Source organism: Lates calcarifer, linkage group LG13, assembly GCF_001640805.2.
Source record: "Lates calcarifer isolate ASB-BC8 linkage group LG13, TLL_Latcal_v3, whole genome shotgun sequence".
Lineage (NCBI taxonomy): Eukaryota > Metazoa > Chordata > Actinopteri > Centropomidae > Lates > Lates calcarifer.
Window position 1 is genome coordinate 8,874,640 of NC_066845.1, and position 24,338 is coordinate 8,898,977.

Below are 24,338 nucleotides of genomic sequence, written 5' to 3' on the forward strand. Positions count from 1 at the left end.
TGACCTGGGTTACTGTGTATGCTGGGTTACTGTGAACCTTAAACAAACCTGGTGTACACACATGCACACAACCGTTACACAAAGTTAAACTCAATGGCTGAATATATGGAATCTGCAGTCATTAATTACAAATGCCAGACTCACAATTGACCTTTGAAGTGGCTTTTATTTTCAGTCGACGCGAGGACTAAATCTATATTGAGATTTGTAACTTCTGTAACTTTTTGTTTGGGTAACATAAACATATTTCTCCCCCTTCTCTACAGTGTCTCTTTTGCACATCTCCCTCTACTGAACAGTTGCTTGTCCTTTATCTCTCTATCTCTGTGGTGGTGCCGTGTATTTAAAGTCTGTGTGTCACTTGAAGTGTTTATTTAAGGAAATCAAGCAAGAAGTTGGTGTTTGAAGTGGGGACATTTCTCAGTCTGCCAGGAAGAAAAAAGTGTGTATTTGTGTCTCAGTGTATGGTGTTGACCATGAGATGAACAACTGTAAGGCATCAGAGTGAGGAGAGAAAGTTTGATTAGAGTCCAGTTTAATGATGCTTATCTTATCCCTGTGCAATGTAAATGTAAAAATGTGTGAGAAAATCAAAAGATAGCACTGTGTTAGAAAGAGGAAAGGAGCTGAATCTGTGAGGTCTTAAGTCATTTTGAAAAGATTGCTTCTTGTTTCTAACTTTTCGAGACTCACTACACAGACTCAGTAAAGTGATTGTGTGCTTATCTCTCTCATCTTTGCCTTTGTATCTATATGGCTTATTTCACATCTCATGCAGACACATATGTACATGACACACATAAAAAAGTGGCATCATATGACGATACTTCACCCCCCGCCTGATTCTAGAAGCAAAGGATTACATCTCCCAAAAATTCAAAGTATCTCTACTATGCTTTGACTCTCCATTTCCCAAAACCACACTGTAACTTGTGAGAGTGTGTCTCTGTGTGTTTTAATTGCTCTGAGTGCGTGGAATTCTAAACTTGAACTGTTATATTTGCCATGGCCAACTATCAACTTGGCGAGTGTGTGGCTATTGTTTATCACTTTATAGGCATGGTTTTTGCATACCACCACTATGATGGAACAATGAGTCACATGATGATATCATGGGAATAGCATATCCAACACGGTAAAAATAGTTGCCAAGTTTGAATGGACTGTATGGGTGTGTATATTGTAACCTAATGCTACTTATTACTGTGATGAGTGCACATCATAGTCTAAGCATGCTGTAGTCTGTTACAAAGCTGATTTTGATTATACAGTATTTATGTGTGTAATGATATGACCTTTAGCCTTTTAAAGAGAGAGTCCTGAGTTAACAATGGCAATTTGTTTGGTTGGACAGTTTGTCAGGCCACCAGTGGAGACTTTGTTAATCCATTATTGTTTTGTTTGTATGACATTTAGTTTCAGTTTAGATTTGAAATCTGTGTTTTACCATACAAGGAAATCAATGTTAAGATCTGACAGACTGCAGGCACAAAGCACAATCTTTGCCAATCAAGCATTAGATACCCTAAACTGGAGAAGTTTGGATTTCAGATCTGTGTCGCTGGATAACACACATTTTGTTTTAAGTGTTTTGGGCAATATAAGTTTGCATTAGAAACCACATGTTGAAGGCTGTGGATCTAATGTCGGACACACACAGAAAGAACAAACATGGGGCTCTCTGACAGTGGGAGAATAACTTTCCAAGAAACCACCAATGGAACTAATTGGTTAAAGTTCATCAACAGTTCATTTCATAGCAGTAATTGCCACGGTCCCCACAGTTTATGGAGATGCTGTGTTTGTGTGTGGAAATTAGGAGGGCTTCTTGACTAGAGTATTGGTTATTTTTGTGCCATAGTGCAGCAAATTTAATGAATTCAGAGAGACAAGACGAAAGAAAATCTGCCTAACGTCTGCCTTGTTTACAGAGTAAATAAGAATTCTACCTATCAAACCAACCTGTCTCTGAGGGACACTCTTCTTGTCTCTTCCTTTCTGCTAATTATATTTCACCTTTGGTAAAGTATATGGCTGCATGTTGGCAGTGTATCAGAGAACTTTGTGTTACCATAGAGTATGTTTTTAAAGACTACACTGATATACTGATCTTGTGTCAGGCACTGTACATGCTTGTATTACTCTTTGTGCTCTTGTCCATGTTAAAGCATTCCTTCATGGCATACACATTTGTCTGATGGAATTAAAGACCAGCTGCTTTAAGGGATATGTAGGAGAAGCTTCTTGTGGCTTCATTTCTCTTCCACAGCAGTTATCTGAATAGAGATGTAGGAGGACATTATTCATCCTCTTTGCATAGTCTGAAATGCATCAACTCTGTTAAACTAGCATGAGCTTTGAAGTAAATATTTTTATCAGCCAGCCATTTTTAAAAGGTCTCAATGGTAAACAGTAAGGGACACTAAAAGCCAGAAATGTCAAATCAGCTTAATCGGATTGTTTCAAATCTTATAAATCCACAGTTGCTAAGCTTGTTGCAACATTACCTGCAACAATAGTCACTGCACATCAAAATCTCCATTGGTTCATTATATTGCCCAGCTGTGGTGTCTGTGGCTTTTATTTTTATCTTCATGAAACGTCAGCTTCAGGTGGTAATTGTCAAATCTGGACAAAGTTTGTGAGCGACATTTGAATGAGTCGCATCAGAATTACAGTACACAGTCACAGCCCACCAATCCAGCCGGATGCCTGGTGTCTGCAAATTGATGTGGGCTGTATTATGATGAGTAGAAGCCCACAGATGGCCATGAGAAGGAGCAAAGAAGCTTTTGATGAAGAGACCAGCTGGTCTCCTTTCTCTCTTTTCTTTGCTTTGCTCTCTCACACCTCCGTTAAGGACCGTTTCATCATTTCCTTGTATTCCAAAGGGAACGCTGAGGGCCTTCTGGAATGAACTCAGAGTTCCGGTATCCTTGTGTACCTGTCACTCACCCCATGAAAGGGGATGCGCATGCACACACGCACACACAGACACACACACACACACACACACATACACATATACCCCCACTGGTTGCAGCATAAAGCTGGTAGATGACAGCTGTATAACCAGAGAGTGGTACTGGCTCATTACTGCGTCATTCATCAGTGTGACATAATGGAGGAATGTTTGAAGAGCTATTGATGATGCTGTTGTGTTGGAGGATAGAGGGGCTGAATGCAGCTCCAACAGCTTCCCTTATCCCCACTCTTGCTAGATTTATTGTGCTGTTTCTGCTAAAGAAAACCTCTTAAAAGCTGTTTTCGTGTCTGAGCCACATGACATCACGTCCATATTTTGTGGTTGGTCTCAATCCTGCTTGCAAAGCTTATTGGATAGGTACAAAGCTTTTTACCCATTTGTTTTCCTCACAGGATTGATTGATTGATGGAAAGATGGAAGTACACCATCTTTATTCAGAATTTATCTGGGAATTTTAGGAGAGTAGATGAATAAAGAGGTGTTAAAATGTGGGAAAAGACGAGAACAATGTGGTTTAAAAAGTCTATGGGGAAGAAAAAATAGCAGAGTGGGCCTCTTTTGAAAGTTGGACAAGGAAAAGGGGGAGGAAGAGTAATGATGCATAACCTCTTCCTGCCCTGAAGGCACCAATATATACAGCATCAGATATAATACTGTGTGCAATGAGTACAACCTTTTAATCTGCTGTTGGTAAGTGTAAGGGAATCTGTCTGATTCTTTCTCCTCTAATATTAGTAAAGTAGTAATAATGTAGTTCCTTTTCTGTACCTCAAAGTTAACATGGTCAAATAAGTAATTGTGAGAGAGCTTTGTCAGAGGAACCGAAGGCAAAATAAATTAGAATTTTTAGGCAAGTTAAGCCAAAATGGCAAAAGAGACAGCCTCAGCTTCCCAGCATCCAGATCACAAACTGGGGTTCATTAAGACATTCCTCCACATGTAGGATGGCTTGGCTCATCTCAACATTGATGGGAAGAAGAACATGGAGATAAGACCAGGCACTGAAAGTACATGGAAGTGGAGAGAGAGAGAGAGAGGCACACACTTCAAGAGAGGTAGAGAGAGAGAGAGAGAGAGAGAGAGCAGGGGAGAAGAACCTTCCTTGTTTCTTTCTCTGTACAGACTGCACTGTCAAACACCAGGAAGATGAACTGCTACTCTGAGCGGAGATGGGGGGGGGTTGTTGTCAAATGAGTGTGCCTTAAGTGGAAGGGGGAGGCGGGCAGTGTTTACATGGGCTCGGTGAAAGGGCTTTTCTGGTAGGCCTTGTTTGACACGGCCAGGATAACTAATGAATATCTCCCCTCTCTTTCTGTCTCCCTCTGTCTGTCTACCTTCCTTTGAGTCTCCGCTCTTCATCTTTCTATCTCATGCACAGTATTCCTCTCCCTCACTTCTCTCCCCCTTTGACTGTGTAAATATCTGTCTTCTTTCTTTCCTTTTGTGCTTCAGTTTGTACAAAGCAGCATCTGTTGAAAAGAGGCCTTTAGCTTTTTGGGGGTTTCGTGGGGCCACGGCTGTTAATTGCGTGTTGACAGCGGCCCCTATATCCTGCCATCAAGCCTGAAAAAGCCTATAGGGGGGACCTGAAAGCGCATACTGGTATCTGAAAAGTCATTTTAGTGAAGGAGCTTGAAACAATTATAGTGTCGGTGAAGTGCCGGGAAATTCGGCCAGTTTCAGAGCACAAATCGGTCAACTTGAAGCATGTTTTGACATTAGTAGTACTTAGTAAGATCTGGACTGCAGCCCCATTGGTCAGTGCAATTTCTTTTCTTTTTACATGGGTCTCCACTCTAGCAGTCAGGACCAGACCATATGAGCAACATTTTATTTATACTTAATGTTTCTAAATCTTTTTTTAAAAAAAACTGTGTTATCAATGACCTTCCATTCACTCTCATTTCTGAATAAATTATTGATGAAAGCCAGTATTTATCTATGTGCTGTTTAAAAAAATCAAATTCTATGGAGATTATTTTTTTTCCCATAAAGATAAAAATGAGGAACACTCAGGGTCACAGACCTCTCACTGTCTCAAACAGCAGAATATTTTACCTTGGTCATGCTCCCTCCCACAGACAGATAGGACAGGCTCATAGAAAAAAAAAAAAACTGCTCATTACCTCAGGACTAGTGGAAAATTCTGTATCCAGTCTCTGTATCCAAAGTATTTAGTCATCAGAGACAGAAGACAAAATCAACAAAAAAAAGGAAAGAATCAAGAACAAAAACTTGTAAAGATGAAGCAGCATGATACTTGATCATGATGAGATTCAAAGAGATACATAGATTACCTCAAATGACTTTCCAAAGAGTCAGGAGACAGCAGAGAGCCATAAGGCAGCCAGTGTTACAGGATAAGGAGAATGTAATTTCTTTGATAATATATTATGAAGTGTCAGAAAAATATGCAATGTTAAAGTGTGTTAGCACACTGCAAAGATGCAAATAATGGTCACCACTGATAACATTTAAAAAAAATCACAAATTCACAGAAACACTATAAAATGTTCTGAAGACTAGCTGCCAGCAAATAAAACTTATATGATATACATTTTGTTACATGGATCCCTGTATTTGCATATTTAAAATCAGATAATCCAGTTAGTATTGGGTTAGTCACCTCACCTAAGCCTCCAGTTAGGATTTATGCAAGGAGAATTTATGAATTAACCGACATTCTCCACGGGTTGAGGCTTTTCTTTCTTTTTGTTTCTCTCCCTGTTTGCCTCTCTCCTACTGTCTTTTTCAAATGTGCACACACACACGCACCACACACAGACACAGACACACACACACAGAGACAGAGCAGTAGCGATCCCAGGTGCAGGATGGATGTGAAAGGCTTTGTGTTTTGTCAACAGCACAGCAGCACCTCACATGACAATCCTCTGGGCTCACGCAGGGAGGACAGGCCAAAGAAAGTGGAAGATGAGAAAAGGAAAAAGGGTGGGTCAGGGAAGATAGGGAGGTTGTGTGTGAGAGTGAAGAAAAAAAAAGAGGAAGAAAAGTCTTGGAGAAAAGGACATGAGCTTGTCTGAATAGAAGAAGAGAGGCTGTGAAGTTTAGTTTAGTGAAAGGATACATGTAGAGAAGAGGCAGGGAAGGGCTCAGGAAAGAGATATTGAATGAAGACGAAAAGGGGGGGAGGCGGGGATCAGCAGCAAGGAAAACTCAAAGTGAGTGAGCATTAGGGAGTAGGATGGAGTAAGTGCTGGGAGGTGGGGGAACAGAGTGAGAGAAAGGGTGGAAAAGGCCAGTGGTCTCTGCTCTGTCCCCTCTGTGTGCTGCTAAACTGCCCACCAGTTCCCCGCAGCTCTGTCACTTCTCATTTGTTAATCCCCTGTTCTTCTCCCCCTCCTACTCTTCCTCGCTCCCTTTCTCTCAAATCGGTCAATTGTTAATGTGACCCCTTTAAACCCCACCGTCCCTCTCTCACAGTATTGTCAACACATTATTGGTGTGTGCAAGAGAGACATTTAGAAAGGGAAATGCCAGATGACAAGTGACTATAATTGTTTGGAAAAAAAAAGCTCAGTTTATTTTTTATTGATAGATTTCCTTGTGAAAACAAAATTCTTAGGAAACAGTTTGTTATGAACCTGCTGTAGTGAATTCTTCTTGTTTTTATTTAAGACTATTTAAATAGACAAACTGTATCCTTTTAATACTACACTCACTCCCTTATTGATGAAAGAAAGGCAAACAAAATAGGACTTTACATTAGTGCTGACAAGCTTTGAGCAAGAAAATCAATGTCAAGTCACATCAGAGTGCTTCTAAATTGTTGGTGCGTACTTGCATTTATCACTGTCAACATGAATGAGATGAATGAGCTCATCCGTTCAACAACACTTGCTCCTGGATTGTAACACAAAGGAGAAAATCAAAGCATTAGATCAGAATATAATTGGCATGTTACAGCATTTTAATCTCTCTAATAGCATGAGTTGTGACTTAATTTTCTTTGAGCCTTATTTTCTGAAGTCAACATCACTTAAACTTTGGTAACTTTTTCTGAATATAAATTCATGGATGTCAAACAAAACAAGTGCACACATTGACAACAAAGCACATAAAACATTAGTGACAGTGAAATGTATCAAGAGAGAAAGGGAAATTCTTAAAACACATGTGTGCATGTGCATGCATTGCTGGCTTGTGTGTGTGTATTAGTATGTTCCAGTCCATCAGGGAGCTTTAAGCATTTATCCCCAGAGGAAGTTCTTTGATGTTTTGTTAAAGACAGCTGAGCTCAGATGAAAGAGGAGATACCAGCCATTATCTTAACATTTGACTGACGGCGCATAACCACCCTGAAAATATACAGCACATTTCCAAGTTTCCATCTAATCCAATTTGTTTTTCAGATGTGAGGCTCTCTCTAGATTTTTATCTTCCTAGTCAATGAGCATGCTAACAGAGCCTCATTGCTATATGTTCACCAGAGACTGTGCAGGTCTCAATTCATGGTGCATTGCCTACTCAGTGAGAAGGACTTTTCACTGGTTAGCACAATGAATGTGATATGCCTCTCGCCGTTCTTTAGCCACACCCCGCTTGACATGCCACCAAAACAAGGCTTGTGTTAGCTGGTTCGCTTTTAGGATATACAGTATTTCAAAATTAAAAATTCTATAAAAGAAAATATAGATGAACAGTGAGTTTCACAAGGCAGCACCTTGTCCTGTGTACAGTACTTTGATTGATTTTATTTTAAATGGGGAATTTAGTCCAGCACACGACCTTGCCTTAATTTCTTGAGTGTAACCACTCTATTATAATATTTCAACAAAATGATGCATTTTGACCTTGGATGTGCTCATTCCCTTATTTGAAGTAATTTTATTGATGTGCTTATACTTATATGAAAGTTGACTTCAAAGCTGGAACTGAAACACAAGTATTTCAAGTAATAAAATTCTTAATATAAATTCCCTGCCTCTGAGCTTTGTTTCATAATGGAGCTATTACACAGCAGACAAGTGTGCAGACAATAAAGCTGTCACACCAAAAGCTGTTGCTGTGATTGACCACATGGGTTAAGAATGGTGAAAAGAGTGCAAAAAGATATCTGAGTTTAAGTCAACTTGAAAGTCACAAGTCACAATGGCACACACGAGCCGGGTCGCATAAGTCACAGAGTATTTATCTGTAATTAGCCTACATATAGGTAGGGCCCACTGCCATGACACACATTTTTCATGAAGACTATTCTGTATACTGAAATGTCTCCTCTATTCTTACACTTGAAGACTATTCAGCTTTATATCCCCCAACTAACTCCATGAGAGGTGCGCAGTAGTTCGGAGTTTCCAAGTGCTCAGCCAGTGTCAACTCTTACGTAATTTTAACCACGCATCATTCATTTGTGCAGGAATGAGTGATTAGTCTTTTTTTCCCTTTACTTGAATAATATACAGTATTTTCCCACATATATGAAAAATTTATGCAGTTTTTGCACTTTAGATTTCCAATAAGGTTTTCTCAGTCACTGTAGCTTCCCTGTGCATCACTCTTTCACTATGAGGGCAGTCACCATTTTCAGAGAGAAAATAAAATTGCACATATGGTTCATACATTCTGACTGTGCCCTTTCACTCGTACTGTCTGCATGTTTATTGATTCTCAGTCTTTGTGAGAAGCATCTGTTCAAAAAGAAACCTGAACTTGAGAACGAGAGGTTTAAAGAGGAGTAGGAGAACAGATTCCATATCTGCTTTTTTTATTTCAGAGAGGAAGGGCTCATGCTTATTTTGGACGATCTCCACTTGCAGCTGTTAAGCATCTGGTCTCAATGATCACGCTGGAATGAATGAAAATCTTAAAAGCCATGAAGAAAAGACACTTCCGTGATCCTTTTTTTCCCTCAAGTGACAAACAGGTGCCCTTTTGAAATAGGATAACTGGGGAATACAAGAGCTTCGTTCTAGTTCTAAGGAGCTGTATCAGTTGTTAGAGTAAAAAAAAAAACATCTGCTGTATGTGAACACATTTCACCATATCAGGTGTTTGAGCTCAGTTTGTTTTTGTTTCTTCTGTATGCCACATGCTTTTGTCTCTCAAGTTTTCTCTTTTCCATTTTATATTTATTTGGTTATATTTTTTATTGATTTGATAGATTCAATGTCCATTTCACAGCAGTAAGTTAGATATCGTTCAGTTCAGACAGACACCTCATGTGGATTAGATTTATGATGTAAATACAGAGTAGATATTTGCCGTCTCGGCTCTCACCGCGTCACTCCTTGCAAGCGTACACCGGCACAGCAGCGACTGTGGAGTAAAGCTATTAAACTTCTCCCCCCAGGGGAACTTGCAAACCTACAGGTGCATGCTGATGGAGGCTTGGCTCATGAAGCGCACTATGAACAGCAGAGGCAGAATTACAAGTAGTAAAATCACATGGACTACAGCAGTAATCCATCATAACGCGCGCGCCAAAGAACGCAATGAATTTTCCAATTTAAAAACACAAAGGAGATCTGGGAGAGTGCTGATCAGTAGCCTCACAACCTCAATCAGACAAACACTGACCGAACAGTGGCTTGCAGCTTGCAATAAACATGTTAGAATAGTACAAGCTTAGTTGTGAAATGCTATATTAGTAATGGAAGGAACGCATGCAAAACAGCAGTGTGTGCAAATAAGCAGTACAGCAGAGCAAAGAGTGGGGTCAGAGCATTGACAGTGCAACAGCACCTCATTGCAAAAGTTGTGCTGGACATATGGATATCTAATAGAGTCAATAAATCAGCATGACTTGAAATGTGTGCCTGAACAAGCTTGGTATGTTGGAACATGCTGCACAAAAAAAAATTATATGTCTCCTTTCTCAATCTTGATATAACTTTTTTTTCAACTCCGCAAGCTAACAGATGACGAAATGCCTGAGGTCTGGCTATGTCACTGTAAATACTTGCAGATAAGCAATAGATAAGCAAAATTTAAGCTCTGAACACCCTCTGTTCAGCTGCTAGCAATGGCAGTTTTGGCACTGTGCTTTTTCCTCTGTAGAAATATATTATGTATGATTGAAGTGTGTGGTTTTGACATTTTGTTTCTCCATCTCTTGAAGCTAAATTTTTCCTGTTTCTTCCTCCTCTGTGTTTTATAGGCAACATATTGGACAGTATGCTGCTAAGAGCATCCAGTAAGGAGGCAGTGGAGAGTGGGAAGGAGACTAGCGGCAGCACAGCTCCTGCTTTGTCCTCCCAAAGACTACTGTGGTGTCACTGCTATCACCACTGCCCGGAGGATTCAACCAACAACACATGCAGGTAAGGAGTAGAGACACACAAAAAAACAATCACTTGCACTCACACAGATACTCACTCAGTACTACACAGCTGTTCAGTACATGCACCTGTGGTTATGCATTCATGACGTTTTCTGTTAAATTATGGTATAGGTTGCTATACTTACTGTAGTTAAATGTTGTTCTCCAGGACGGATGGCTACTGTTTTACCATGGTGGAGGAGGACGGAGGGGTACCAGTTCAGACTGCAGGTTGCCTGGGGCTGGTTGGGTCAGAGTTTCAGTGCAGGGTGAGTAGACAACTGTAACAAACCACAAAACCTGTCCGTTTTGCAACCATTTCTACAGTATCTTCTACCTCAGATCTTTATAAAATGTTTCAAACAACTTAATTTAGATGGTATTAAAATAAATAACAATTATTTTCATTGCTGATTAATCTCTTGATAATGTTTTAAGATAATTGATAAATTGTTTACCCTACAGACTATTCAAAAATAGTGTAAAATGGACATCACAATATCCTACCTTAAAATCTCTTTGTTTGAGCAGATTTTCAATATACTGTAACAAAAAATGAGAGAAAAAAAATTTACTCTTCTGTCTTTCAGGACACAGGGAACTCACGTCAGAGGAGATCACTAGAATGCTGTACGGACCAAGATTACTGTAACAAAAACCTGCATCCTACACTGCCCCCGCTCAAACCACCTCGTAAGTTTATCTATCTGCTCTCATCCCACAACTCTTTCTTGCCCATGAAACACAAGACAGATTTTACAGAGCCACTTGTTCTCCAGTTGGCAGGTGACAGTAACAGTGTGGCGGTGACAGTGATATAGACAGGGCCAAGAACTGTGACCGATGGTGTTACATCACACGGGATTCAGAGACAGAGATATCATGACAATGTCAGACAGTCAAAGACCTCTGAAGTGGAGGGAGACAGTGGGAGTTACTGTCAAAACTGTCCTGCATGGAGCTCGCCAAAGCTACTTGGTGTCAAGAGAATACTGAGGTCTCCACTGTGTACGACACTATACTCTATGTGTGAGTGTGAGAGTCTTTTTGTGTATTTGAGAGACAGTAAGCCTAGATTCCCAGGGAAATCACAAGCCCCAGCACACACTGAGGGCAGAGTCATCAATCTGAAACCCTATCATAGGGGATCAGGAAGAGAATTCATCGACTAGGCTGAGGGCTTCCTCTCGCTGTTGACTGGGGCCTTGAGGGAAAGGAGTGTGTGCCAGATGAAAATGAAAAATTGATGAGTGAAATATGATTTGTACTTGATTTACTGTACACCGGTTCTTTCAAGTGACTTGTGAGGATGACTGATTTCTTGGTATAATTTTCTCCGTTTCCTCTCCATGTTAGGAACATCAGAGATTTTGATTTGATTTTTTCCCCCTCTCTCAGCTTAAGTTTCTTAAACAGAAAATTAACTTTTTTTTTTCTTGAATGTCCAGTTGCACATTCATCACACTGTTGTGGTTAACTGGCAGATGGGAGGAAAAGCAGCATAAATGACAAATGTGGTTATTGCTTGGTGATTTTTTTTAGAAGATTTCTGACATTTTTTTTTCATGTCTCTACTTTACTCTTATCCTTTTCCTTTTTTTCTAATCCATCTATACCCCCCCCCCCTTTTCACCTTTTTATCCATCCCTCTCTAGTCTATGTAGATGGAAAGATCCACCACATGGCCTTGTTGATCTCAGTCACCGTTTGCAGCATTATATTGGCTATCATTCTTGTCTTTTGCTACTTCAGGTAATTGCACATAACCGTCTAACACAGAGCCACACTCATTCACACATTTTGTCAGGGTTTACAGCACCACTTTCTGGGGAACCTTCCATTTTTAATTGAGTAATAAGTAACAAGTAATTGGTCACTCTAAGAATGATGCTGTTTTTCAGGTATAAGCGCCAGGAGTCTCGTCCTCGGTATAGTATTGGCCTGGAGCAGGAGGAGACCTACATTCCCCCTGGAGAATCTCTGAAGGACCTGATAGAGCAGTCACAAAGCTCTGGCTCAGGCTCAGGGCTCCCTCTATTGGTGAGATACCTACATTGCAACCAAACACCTGTTAACATCAAAAGGATGCTTGATGGGTCCACCATAGACATACATTGTTACCCATAGCATCCCGACTGGTTAGGTTTTACCACAAGTGGTAATATAGGAGTTGTGAATTTCAAACCTTCAAGATGTTTGAAATATGTTCTATTTGGGAAAATTAGCGTGACGATGAAATCACTTTTCCTGATTTTTGCTGGTCAGCTCCTGTATCCATTGGAGGATTATCGGGTTTTTACATCTCATTATTGAGAATGAAAAGATGCTGTCATGTCCAGCTAAACCTTATCTAAACATTTCCCGCCTTTTGCTCCACCGTAGGTCCAGAGAACGATAGCCAAGCAAATTCAGATGGTGAAGCAGATTGGCAAGGGGAGGTATGGAGAGGTGTGGATGGGCAGGTGGAGGGGAGAAAAAGTGGCTGTTAAAGTTTTCTTCACCACTGAGGAGGCCAGCTGGTTCAGAGAGACTGAAATCTACCAGACTGTCTTAATGAGACACGAGAACATACTGGGTAAGGCTAGTTTCTCGCTTTGGTCTCCATCCCCACTTGTCCCCTGTGTGTTACCTCTTGGAATCCTGCCCCCTCTTGTGACTGCGTCCTGTAGTCTCTGTTGCTAATTGTTCATCTGTGTGCACCTTTCTGTCAATCTATATGTCTCTCTCTCTAATTTTCTCATTTCTAAAATCTATACAAGTGTACTCTTTGTGTTCCATCATAATTAACAATTCTAATTCAGTGTTGGTAATCCTAAATAATCTTAATTGATAGATTTAGAGGTGGATGAATTGGCTTTGGATGGAAGAATGGATGAATTGGTGTATTGATAGGTGATTAATGTTAATGATAGATTAATTTTATGCCAGGTTTTTGTATCACGCAGTAAAAAAAACCAACTTGCTATAGTTGGAGTTGGACTGTGTCCATTATGCTGCACCACACTGCACTCAGCACCACAACAGATCAATTATAGCCAAGAGACCGTATACCACAACAAATTATAAAGTAGACAACAGCAGACTGCAAACCAAAGCTTGCATAATTAAACACCACCAGACGCATAGTAATTAAGTAGTGGGGCAAAAGATCACTTGCCAGTAAACTAGAAGACTGACTAGATGCTGCAGTGCATAATGCTGCCTTCCACAGTTGATACTACACATTTTATTTTAAATTTAGCACTAAGATCTGTAATACAGCATCATCAAATCCACCAAAGCAGACAACTGCTAAGATTAACAAGTATAAATTATTTTTAGTTTTATTTTATTCTATTTCTTTTTGATTCTTTAAAATCATTTTCTTTCATTGTTGTTATTTCTCGTGAGCATTACTCTCACTGTTCACATTTGAACTGTCTTCTCACTCATCTGTAAAGCACTTTGAATTGTACTATCCTGAACTGATTGATTGACTGATTAATTTCAAGGGAGATGATATTTAGATTTAAAAATCTAATCTGGCTTGTTTTGAGGATGGATTAGATTATCTAGTGATGACTTTGCAAGTCTACATGTCTTACGTAATTCAAGTAAGTGGCTCTTGCCTTAATTAGTCATTTTATGTTATTTGGGGTTAATTTTAGCTACACACAGGATGCGCATGTTGCATGTATGCTTAAACACTTATATAACGCATGAACATTAAAGGTTGAAACCACCTATCTTTGTACTGATTTAGGCTAATTCATTTAAAAAAATGAATTCCCCCAAACATGATGAATGAAGTCACTCCAAAAATTCAAAAAGACTGTCTTTAGGACAGTCTCCTGCATTGCATGAATACTCAAAACATAGGGGGAAAAAACATTCGTTTGATGCATAAAAGTGTTCTGCTTTACATCTATGATTGAGCCTGAAACATCCTCACAGTGAAGACAGAATTAGGTGTACATAATGTCTGCCATAATTACTGGAGCAAAAGCTATAATCAAATCCCTGAGATGCACTCACAGTTGGATAGCCACAATATTTCATGGCCAAATTCAGCCAGTGATGCGGTGATATACTCTGGGTAAAGCTGCTTCCTGGACTCCCTGCCTCTTTAACTCCTCTCTTCAACCTCCCTCTACTCCCCACCCACTCCATTCACAGGTTTTATAGCTGCAGATATAAAAGGAACTGGCTCTTGGACCCAACTCTACCTAATCACGGACTACCATGAAAATGGCTCTTTGTATGACTACCTCAAATCAACCACTCTGGACAATAAAGCCATGCTGCGACTGGCCTACTCATCTGTATCAGGACTGTGTCACCTTCACACGGAGATCTTTGGCACCCAGGGCAAACCTGCCATTGCTCACAGGGATCTTAAGAGTAAGAACATACTAGTGAAAAGAAATGGGACCTGCTGTATAGCTGACCTAGGACTTGCAGTCAAGTTTATCAGGTGAGTGTGTTAGGGACACGTGTTGCTATTTAGCATGATTTTAAGAGATAATCTGCTTCAGTTCTTGATTTGAATTCATGTTTTGCTGAATTTAAACTCTGATAGCGGGTTCAAAGTGGTCATATATCAAAGCATTTTAAACATATATTCTTTCAAATGATTCAGTAATGTTAGTTAACATAGTTAATTGACCTTTAAAATGATTACTTTGATCTCTGACTTTGCAGTGACACAAATGAGGTAGACATCCCTCCTAACACTAGAGTCGGTACCAAACGCTACATGCCTCCAGAGGTTCTGGACGAGACTCTGAACAGAAGTCATTTTCAGTCATACATCATGGCTGACATGTACAGCTTTGGGCTCATTCTCTGGGAGATCGCCCGGCGTTGTGTCTCAGGAGGTAAGTACAATACTTTTTATGAATTGCATATGCATGGCTATATGCAGTATGGATTTTGAAAACACTTCTTAAAACTTTTGGGATCTAGTTTGATAGACTTCATCAAGTGCTTTCTGGATTTTACCTATTGTAGGGATCCTTGAGGAGTACCAGTTGCCATACCATGAGTTAGTTCCGACAGACCCTTCATATGAAGACATGAGAGAGGTGGTCTGCATCAAGAGACTACGACCATCCTTTCCTAATCGATGGACCAGTGATGAGGTAAAATACATCAAAATATACTATATATATTCACATATACATGCACAATCACACACAGATGAATTATGTTCATAACATTACTCTGTATCTCTTCAGTGTTTGAGACAGATGGGGAAACTGATGACAGAATGCTGGGCCCACAACCCAGCCTCCCGCCTCACAGCCCTTCGGGTCAAAAAGACACTTGCCAAGATGTCAGAGTCACAGGATATCAAGCTGTGAGCAGCCATCGCCAGGTGTGTTTACACACATAGAAAGGGCACTAACAATTACACTGGTACTGGTCCAGGCCGCACAAACCTTTTTTCTGGGAAAAGGAGGTGGGACAGGAAGCAAGAAGATCACTTTGGAGATCACAAACTTTGAGTCCAGATGCCCAGAACTCTGCAACCCAAGTCCCCTTTGAAAAAACAGGATTTCAGGACCATGGTGGTTTACTAAAATTTAAATTAATGAAGAATGATCAGGTCCTGTGTGGCCATGTTCTGTCCATCAGAGATGATGAGACAATCTCATTTCAGACTAGTTTGAGGACTCTAAAACCAGATATAGGTTCCTGTTCACATGCTCCAAAGGCTTTGGAGAAAGAGATTGAATTTGACTTGGCACTGTAGCTGCAGAGATACACAAACAGGCTACTGACCAGTGAGTGGAATACTATCTAATATCACTGCTTTCTGTGAAAGCTACCGTACCTGTAGATGAAGGTCTGATTGACAGAACTGAAGGGATGTGCTTAAAGGCAATCTGTTATTGCAGCATGACACCTCCTTTCAAAACACTGTCACCCCACTACTGGATTTATATTGCAATTGGATTGAAAACATTTCCGTCACTCATAAATTGACTGTTTTTCGTCACAAGGACTGACACTATGTGACAGGAAAAAGAAAGTTATTTTGAGGCTTTAAACATTTTGTTTACGCTGGTAACGTTTGTAGACACTGAAGAAAAAGTATACCTGTATTTTTGAGTTGTGGTGGGTATGAAAGTTGCAAAAGTGTATTTTCCATGTAAAACTCAAACTCTTTAAGACTATATGTGAAAAAAATAAAAATTTATGTGTCCAAATAAATTCTGGATTGAGGCTCTAAAGGCCTCTGTGTTTCCTTGCGCTCGAATGGAACTATTAAAAAGAACCTGAGTGAGGAGATTGTGATTGGGTGATTGATGAAGCAGAACGGTGCCATCCATAGGTGTACAACAGCAATTACAGGAAAGGAAGTCTGCCAAGGCAATCAGAAACTGTTGTACACTAACTGTTGTGGTGACTTCTTACTTGACAATGTAGTGATCTATTATAAATGTGTGGGATTGTGACTGTGTTAGTTTAGGGGCACCACAATTCGTTCATGGGGGATTTCTATCATCTAGTCATTCCCATTAATATAGAGTGGCTCCCATAACTAGGCAGATGATGGATATGTGTATTTTAGGCAACTGGACCAGAAGCTTTCACTTAAGATTTAACAGTTAAACACACAGTATTGTTGAAAAACTGACTGGTCCTTAAAAAAAAAAAACAAACAAACAAAAAAAAAAAAAAACACAAAAACACCATTCCCAAACTATCACACCTCCAGAATTACTCAGTAGACATCACAAGGTCACATTTGCCTCGTACATGTAAAATTAAAGTACGTGTTGAACTGATTCACCAAAATTAAATTCAATTCAATTCACCAATTGCAGCTGTCACACTTAATTCAAATGGCACTTGAGTCATTTACAAAATCCATCATCTAGCTTCTATCAAGTGAGTCTCTCCATGAATTCAAATTCTTATGTAGTTGCAGTAAGGTATTGGGAAGCTTAACTAGCCTTACTGCCTCAGTATGAAATGGTTCTCCAGGTAAATCTGGACACTTTTCATCATCACAGTTAGCAGACTTTCCCACACTGCCATCTGCCATTACGGCAGTGCCAGTTGAGATTTCCCTCAAATGGCACTAGCTGACTCATTTTTAGTGTTTGCAGTCCATTTGTGAAATCCTTGATAAATTTTCCTTCAAAGGTCGATGAGTTTCTTTCTTGGTCTCTGCAAACTAAAATTGTGGGGTGCTAGTCACCATAGGAGGTTTGGGTGTGACAAATTTGTTGTGATATAAATGCCCTTTCTTTCCTCTTGGGTGTTGTGCCTTATTTAATCTGTACCTACTGTAGTTGTCTGTGAGAGGAAGTGGTGTTTTTATTCAGTAAAAAGGTTGAACATTCCCCCAATAAAGTGTTTCACTCATCCACATGGCTGATGCACAGTTTGTGGTGGCTGAATGAGGTGCATACTAACAAGTTACTTGGCAGCGCCTCTTACTGTTAAGGCATGCTCTCCATAATTTCTTTGTTAAAAAAGTGACATGCCTCATTACAACCCACCGATGCTGCTGAGCACACAGCATGTTAAACAGTGACACCACAAGGATTTTCTGTTTCAATTTCCTCCCCTTCAGGCTATTTTATCCAACTATTTATTTTGTGTGGTGGCTCTGAAGGTCAAAACACGACATTTCACAAAATACAGCAACATTTCAAAAAACACAACAACTTTTTGGAAAACAAAAATGTTGTATGAAACACATCAAAAACATGATTTCACAAAACACAAAAACATTTCAGAGGGTGCGACCACACTTCTTTTTTGTGATAAGACAGCACTAAAGTAAATACTTTGTTTGTGTATGACATCAGTAAAATGCAGCTGCTGGGCAGAAAGTGACTCTCTACATGGTAAGTGTTACCGCAAACTCTCAAAATATGTATGCTGTGCATTATTTATGGTTGTTCAAATTGATCAGACTGACAAATTTATATGCTAACAGGTAAGATGACTGTTTCCACATAAATCAGCTGACAGGAAGCTTCAGCAACACCTCTGATGGAGACTGCAGACTTGGCAGTCAAAACTTGTCAGGTAAAAAATGCCCTTCTTATATAAGAATAGTGAATGAAATAGGTTTTGTTGAAAGAAAGCTTGCTGTGCTGATTTGGAATTGTTAATGACTACATCAATTGTCCTTCATCCAATCTAATTGATTACAGCTAATTTAGGATTTCCATGGAAACTTTGCAGGACTGTGCAGTACCTTTGATTGAATTCAGCCCCTAGGCTATATATACAATTAACTAAAAACACAATGTATTGTTTCAATTCTATTATTCTGTTAGAGCCCTGACAAAAGACAGGGAGAGACATGGTTTTTAAAGTGAAACATGAAAAGTGTATTGTTGGAACAATAACCAGAAAAACATACCTTATGTAATGAGTTGTGTTAGTCAGTGTTATCAGTGAGTCAGCAGATGGATGGGTGTTTCAGTAATGAGTGGAGAGTGTTGTAAAGTGCAAAACCTAAATTGACAGGGCCAAAGGCAACCTAACAAAGATGTGGTGCTGAAAGAATGGGGTGGGGGGGTCTGAAACAGCCAGATCTTAAGTGCTCCTGGGATGTGCTCCAGGTATACTGATAGTCTGCTTACTAGAGACCTGAAAGGTAACATGGACACAGGCAAGACTGTTAAATGACTGCTTTGTAATTCAGAGGACACTGGTTTGATTCTCACCTGGTGCAGTGAATTTTGAAATCCAACACCCAGTGCCAATAAATAGCTGTCTTGTAATTTAGAGGAAGCTTACTATATTACTAAATTAGACACAAGACCACTAGCTAAGAATGGTGATGCTGCTTTGTACTTCTTTACAGACTTTAAAACTCTGAAATGTGCAGTAGAGGAACATGATTTTATGCATAATTTCTTCTCTTTTCCCCCTGCATGAGTTAACTGTTGTAATCAGTACACAATCTCTATGCAACCAAATGATTACAATACACAAATAATCAAAAGAAAGAATGTTAAATACAGACACTGAGAGTAAGTGTAAGGAAGTGCTGTCCCACCCTTTCCGAAATCTGAAATGTGTTTTTTGAAATGCCGTTATATTCAGTCAGGAGCATGTTAATATGAATTTAACATAAACAAAGGTATAAAATCAAAGCATTGTAAACCAAATGTTTATATTCATGGTCTATAACCCGCATTTCAGACAACTCCCCCTAAAAGCGCAAGCTGTCATAGTAGATATGAGAAATGTGAGAGTTAAGTGTAAAACAATTCCCTGAAACAGTTCTGTTGAAATAAGCCACCAAAGGCACTACACATTTCTAGCATTGCTTATAAATATAATTTATTAATTGTCTTAAAAATTCTTTCTTACACTTTGTACAGAAAACAATTAGAGGAGATAGAGAGGCGAGTATTCAGCAAGATTGAGCAAGATTCATGAAGCGTGCCAGAATTAGCTAAAATGGACCAACACTACCCCGCACTAATCAAATCAAATCACGCCTGATAGTAAAATAAAAATGCACTTACAAGGACAGCTCTAGTTATAGACTTCTATCATGATAACCAATGCCAAGATTGCATAGTAGACACTGCTTTTACAAAAAAGGAAAGAAACTTGAAACATACAAACTAGTATCTAACTGTACTGCTCTTTTTTATATTCTGAAATTTGCCCAATATAGCTGACAGTACACAACTGTACATACTGTGGATAGAAAATATTTTTTACATACTTTGATATCTTAACACTACTTTCTTTGTTTTCACATCATAGAGGCTCACCTTCTGGAGACCTACATGTGCTCTCCTCATAAGAAAACCCCCTTTTTCATTCTACTCCACTAACAAACTAGACTTGGAACATGGCAAGGATGAAATTTTGGGTGAAGTTACACAGTAATTTGTAACTTACATTTCTCAACTGCATTTTTGAACTTTCATCAGTTAAAATGAGCTCTCGTATGACTGTGAGTTCTGCCTTTAATTAATCATAGATGTTGATGATCACATTGTGTGAAAGAGACTGTCATAACCTTTGGGTTCATGTTTTGTTCTGAAACAAACTGAATTGATGGGTTGATGTTTTAGGCTTTTTATCCTCATGAAACGTACACAACTCTTCCCTTTGATTTCCTCACATCTGACATCAGCAGTTACATTTGAAAATATACAAAACATCCACTCCGTCATCAAACCATACACCTTTTCTAATTTGGTTCATAAGGCTGTCCGAAAATCAAAACATACACATTTTGGAGGACTCCATGTGTACTAGGACTGGTTTAACACCGCCAGAAGAGGTCTGATTCTTAACTCGCACTTTTCTGACTGACTGAACAAAGACAGGAAAATCAATGTGAAAAATCAATGTCTCAAGGTTTCCTTCAGTGTGGACAGCCACAAGATGAAATCTGTCATAACCTGGTAAAAATCTGACCTTTTGTACCGATGTTAACACAGCCTCTGCCTACTTGGTTTTCTCAACAATATCCTCCTCAGTATCTCCTCTACATACCTGATGTTCAGTTTCATATGGCGTCTCTCCATAGTTCAGAGCAGAAATATCTAAACTCCAGTTTGAATATTTTACATGTATTTCCTTTGAACATGCTGTCCTTTACATGGTGAATAGAATTCATGTCCCAAGGGCATCAAGACGATTCAAAAGCCACTAAAAAATAAGGCTGTTTTTCTTTCTTTCTCAGAGTTAGCGTATTGGAGTAACACCTTTTCGTCAGACACTGTTGTCCGGGGTCAGTGCGCACATTTGAAAGCCAGCCTTGGTTCACAAAGTTGTTCTGCAAACACACAAATATATTACATTTCATTTTACATAGGCCCCCTTTGTTGTTATATTGTTTTTCTTTTTTTTTCTTTTTTTTTTTTAGCTCTAAATTGTAACTTTTTCAACAAATACACCATGAGTTGGAATGTTAGTTGCTGACAGAACATTGTTTGAGAAAAAGGGCAACTAACTGATATGTTACAGATTTTTTTTTCCCTCCATACAGTTCACATCTATAAAAACATTAAAATGGCAAAACAAAGAGAGAGATGTAAATAACACAATAATGATCACTGAACAAAAATATTATGGTAATATAAGGTCATTAGGATGAACATGATAATCATGTATTTACACGTTTTCAGACAATTAAAAAAAAACAAAAAACACCATATATGTAAATGTAAATGCTGTTATTCCTCAAAGGCCACTGGATGGTGCTAGCGACCAGCAAAATCATGGTGGTGATCACAAATGAAATCACATGTGGCCTGATGGCAGGTAACAACTGACATCCTGTGATGATAGGACACTGAAAATATGAAAGAAATATATATATATATATAGGCTATATATATATTTTAGTAAATTAAAAATATGATTGATAAAATCAGTATATTTGGGTACATTTAGTGGTAATGAATGATATCAGCTGTATTTAATTCACTATCACGTAATACTATGGTACTGTCTATATTACTGTATTTAAAAACACTTGTGTTTTCACTTCTAATTCATCCCTTTTTTGCTTCTTCTCTCTTTTCACTGAGTTGGACTCTGTCCAGAAACAAGCCCCAACAGCCTATCAGGGAGACTCCTGGATTTGAAGTTGTGGTTAACCAAACGTGGTAGTGATGGCTGGAATTCCCCACCCTGCATCACCAAACAACTCCACTTTAAGAAGTTACAGGACAGCATTTTAGTTTGAAGTGCATTTGCTGCTTGAAGACCATTTCAATTCTTTACAGTGGCTTGTGGTGAACCTCCAGCGAGTGCAGAAATGCATGTTTTTCTCAGGAAAATTTGTTTTCCTTAACAAATATATAAATACATTTGTAAAATTAGTCAATTCTGCCTCCTTTAAAACAAACATATTTGTGTACTGTATACTGTACTCTAGTATGCTGTACATAAATATAATAAATAGCTGACAGTCTTGCATTTCTGCCTTGCTTATCTGTTTATCATAGGTGCAATTTTAAATATACCTCAAGACAGACATTTTAACAAATCTGTCACAACCATACACTACTGAAAATGCCAAACAAAAATAAGTTTTTACTTACATCCATCAGGAGTGTAATCATCTTTGGACAGGCTTCTTTTTACAAACTTAGACGCCACAGACTTGATACTTTAAACATCACTTACGATGTTATGTCAGCCAAAAAGGGAAAGCTGTTGTCTCTGGCTTGTTTCTGGTCAGGATCCTTGATTGACAGTCACTGTGTAGCAAATTCTGTTAGCAGGAAATGATCCACACATATGGACAGCAGAATACATAGAGCGTTCCCTAGGAAACGATATAAAGACAACAAACTGTACTGGCAAACACGTACAGCCAAGGCTCACAAGAGAGGAGTGGGATCACTTCTTTAGCTCCCCTCCATCATTATCTGTTTTCCGTCCTGTTCTTTCAGATGATAACCTGCCGCTTTTCCATCATTTTGTAATCAGTTTAGCTTCTCTCTGTGTTTACTCTCATCTTACTAAAGAGTCTCTAACTCACTCTCTCTTACCTCAATCTACCTTCTCCTGCTCTTCTGTAATCAGTTTAGCTTCTCTCCCTTTATGATTTTGTTCCTTTTCTTATAGAGGTTTTCAAGGTCAGTACCTCAGTTGCTTCTTCTTTCTTTTCCCTGCTTGTCTTTGTTCAGTATAAAGTAACAGCAAGAGAACAACTGGTGTTACACTACACAAGGTCTTTTTTTTAGGCATGTGTATGGTTTGTATGTTCCTGAAAGCCTGTTTGTGTGGTAGGTAGGGTTATTTCTCCTTCATTCACACATGACACTGCAACATTGCGCAAATACACATATAAAGATATGCACATAGTTCCAGCACCTGCTCGAGCACCTCTCGCTCTGTCTGTTACCATGTCGGCATGATTACCATGGTATTTAACTGGTGCTCAATCACCATGGCAACAACTTTTCTTTTGCTCACATCTAAGTCGTTCATTGCCCTTGCTGCAGTATCAGCCATAGAGAATTCATGTGTAATCGTCTCCGGAGTTCTGTCCTTGTCTTGGTAACCACTTTGCTTCGTCAATGTTCCGTCGTCATGGAGGCGAAGTTACTGTCATGGCGACCCATCTCTTCCAGCACAGCGGCCAGTTCATTTAGGTCTCCATCAGGGAAGTGCTGGGCCTCCCAGAGATCCAGAATCACACCTGTCGGACTGGATTTGGTGGCAAAGTAGTTCAGGTACCTGGAAAAATAAAGGAGAGGGTGAGGGACAAAGGGTATGGGAAAATATGGTAATAATATACAATAGATTAAGTTTAATTTCCACACTAAGTCAGCACTAAGTTTCTTGGAGATTCAACTTTTCAGTCATGGAACTTTGTGTGGCATCAAATTCACAATATAAAACGGCAAATATATACTGAAGCTACAGGTTGCAGCAACCAATTAAAAGAGAAGCCACTTTACCTCATCAATAATTGATTCAATAAAATCATCAGAATGAGACAAACAACGTATGTCAAAATCCATAGAATACATATAAATACATAGAAAAAATGGATTTATATGGACAGGCGAGACAGACCATACAAGGCCAGGTCAAGACTCATTCTGAAACTACAAAATTCATGTTTCAGATGTTTACTAATGATGACAACGAAAATCTCAAATGTAGGATATATTATCCAGTGTCACTTATATAATCTGGGATATAGCAGCATGTTTGGAGAGCTTGACTCAGGTGATCACATAATCCCCTTAAAAAAAAACCTTTAGACAAAAACCTCTCTTAAACCTGGTGAACAGTTTCTGCTTCCCCGTACTGCAGTGCAAGGGTGACTAATTATCCACTTTTACTTATCATTAATATCTTTTAGAAGTTAAATGTAATTAATTTTTACCTGGCATGACTGCTTTCTTAAGGACTCCGACTTATAACCTGATATCTTGTATAAATGTATTGAAGGCCCCAGATATCAGACAATATAACAAGACAGACAGAATCTGAATTTACTATAAAGAAACATTCTTGATTAAGTCCTGAATACAACATGATAGAAAATGTAATGAGTGAGGGATTTTAGCCTTAATTTAATATGGTAGGCAACTACTTTTGTTTAGAAAATTTGCCATTATGTAT

The 24,338-nt window shown here is 39.1% G+C and overlaps 2 protein-coding genes across 4 annotated transcripts in view; one reads left to right on the top strand and one right to left on the bottom strand.

Moving 5' to 3' along the window:
* Positions 1-17,624, top strand: part of bmpr1ba (bone morphogenetic protein receptor, type IBa) — a 68,947-nt gene extending 51,323 nt beyond the window's left edge. For both annotated transcript variants that reach the window (XM_018668849.2, XM_018668850.2), the window contains 10 exons: positions 10,107-10,269; positions 10,438-10,537; positions 10,859-10,961; positions 11,924-12,020; positions 12,170-12,308; positions 12,651-12,843; positions 14,424-14,721; positions 14,949-15,124; positions 15,258-15,388; positions 15,485-17,624. In XM_018668849.2, coding sequence (XP_018524365.1) covers positions 10,107-10,269; positions 10,438-10,537; positions 10,859-10,961; positions 11,924-12,020; positions 12,170-12,308; positions 12,651-12,843; positions 14,424-14,721; positions 14,949-15,124; positions 15,258-15,388; positions 15,485-15,610 — 1,526 coding nt within the window. In that variant the 3' untranslated portion in view covers positions 15,611-17,624. The remainder of the gene's footprint in view (positions 1-10,106; positions 10,270-10,437; positions 10,538-10,858; positions 10,962-11,923; positions 12,021-12,169; positions 12,309-12,650; positions 12,844-14,423; positions 14,722-14,948; positions 15,125-15,257; positions 15,389-15,484) is intronic.
* Positions 17,625-20,802: 3,178 nt separating this feature from the next.
* The window catches only part of unc5ca (unc-5 netrin receptor Ca), a 180,027-nt gene continuing 176,491 nt past the window's right edge, over positions 20,803-24,338 (bottom strand). For both annotated transcript variants that reach the window (XM_018668848.2, XM_018668847.2), the window contains one exon: positions 20,803-23,441. In XM_018668848.2, the coding sequence (XP_018524364.1) occupies positions 23,279-23,441 (163 nt within the window). In that variant the 3' untranslated portion in view covers positions 20,803-23,278. The remainder of the gene's footprint in view (positions 23,442-24,338) is intronic.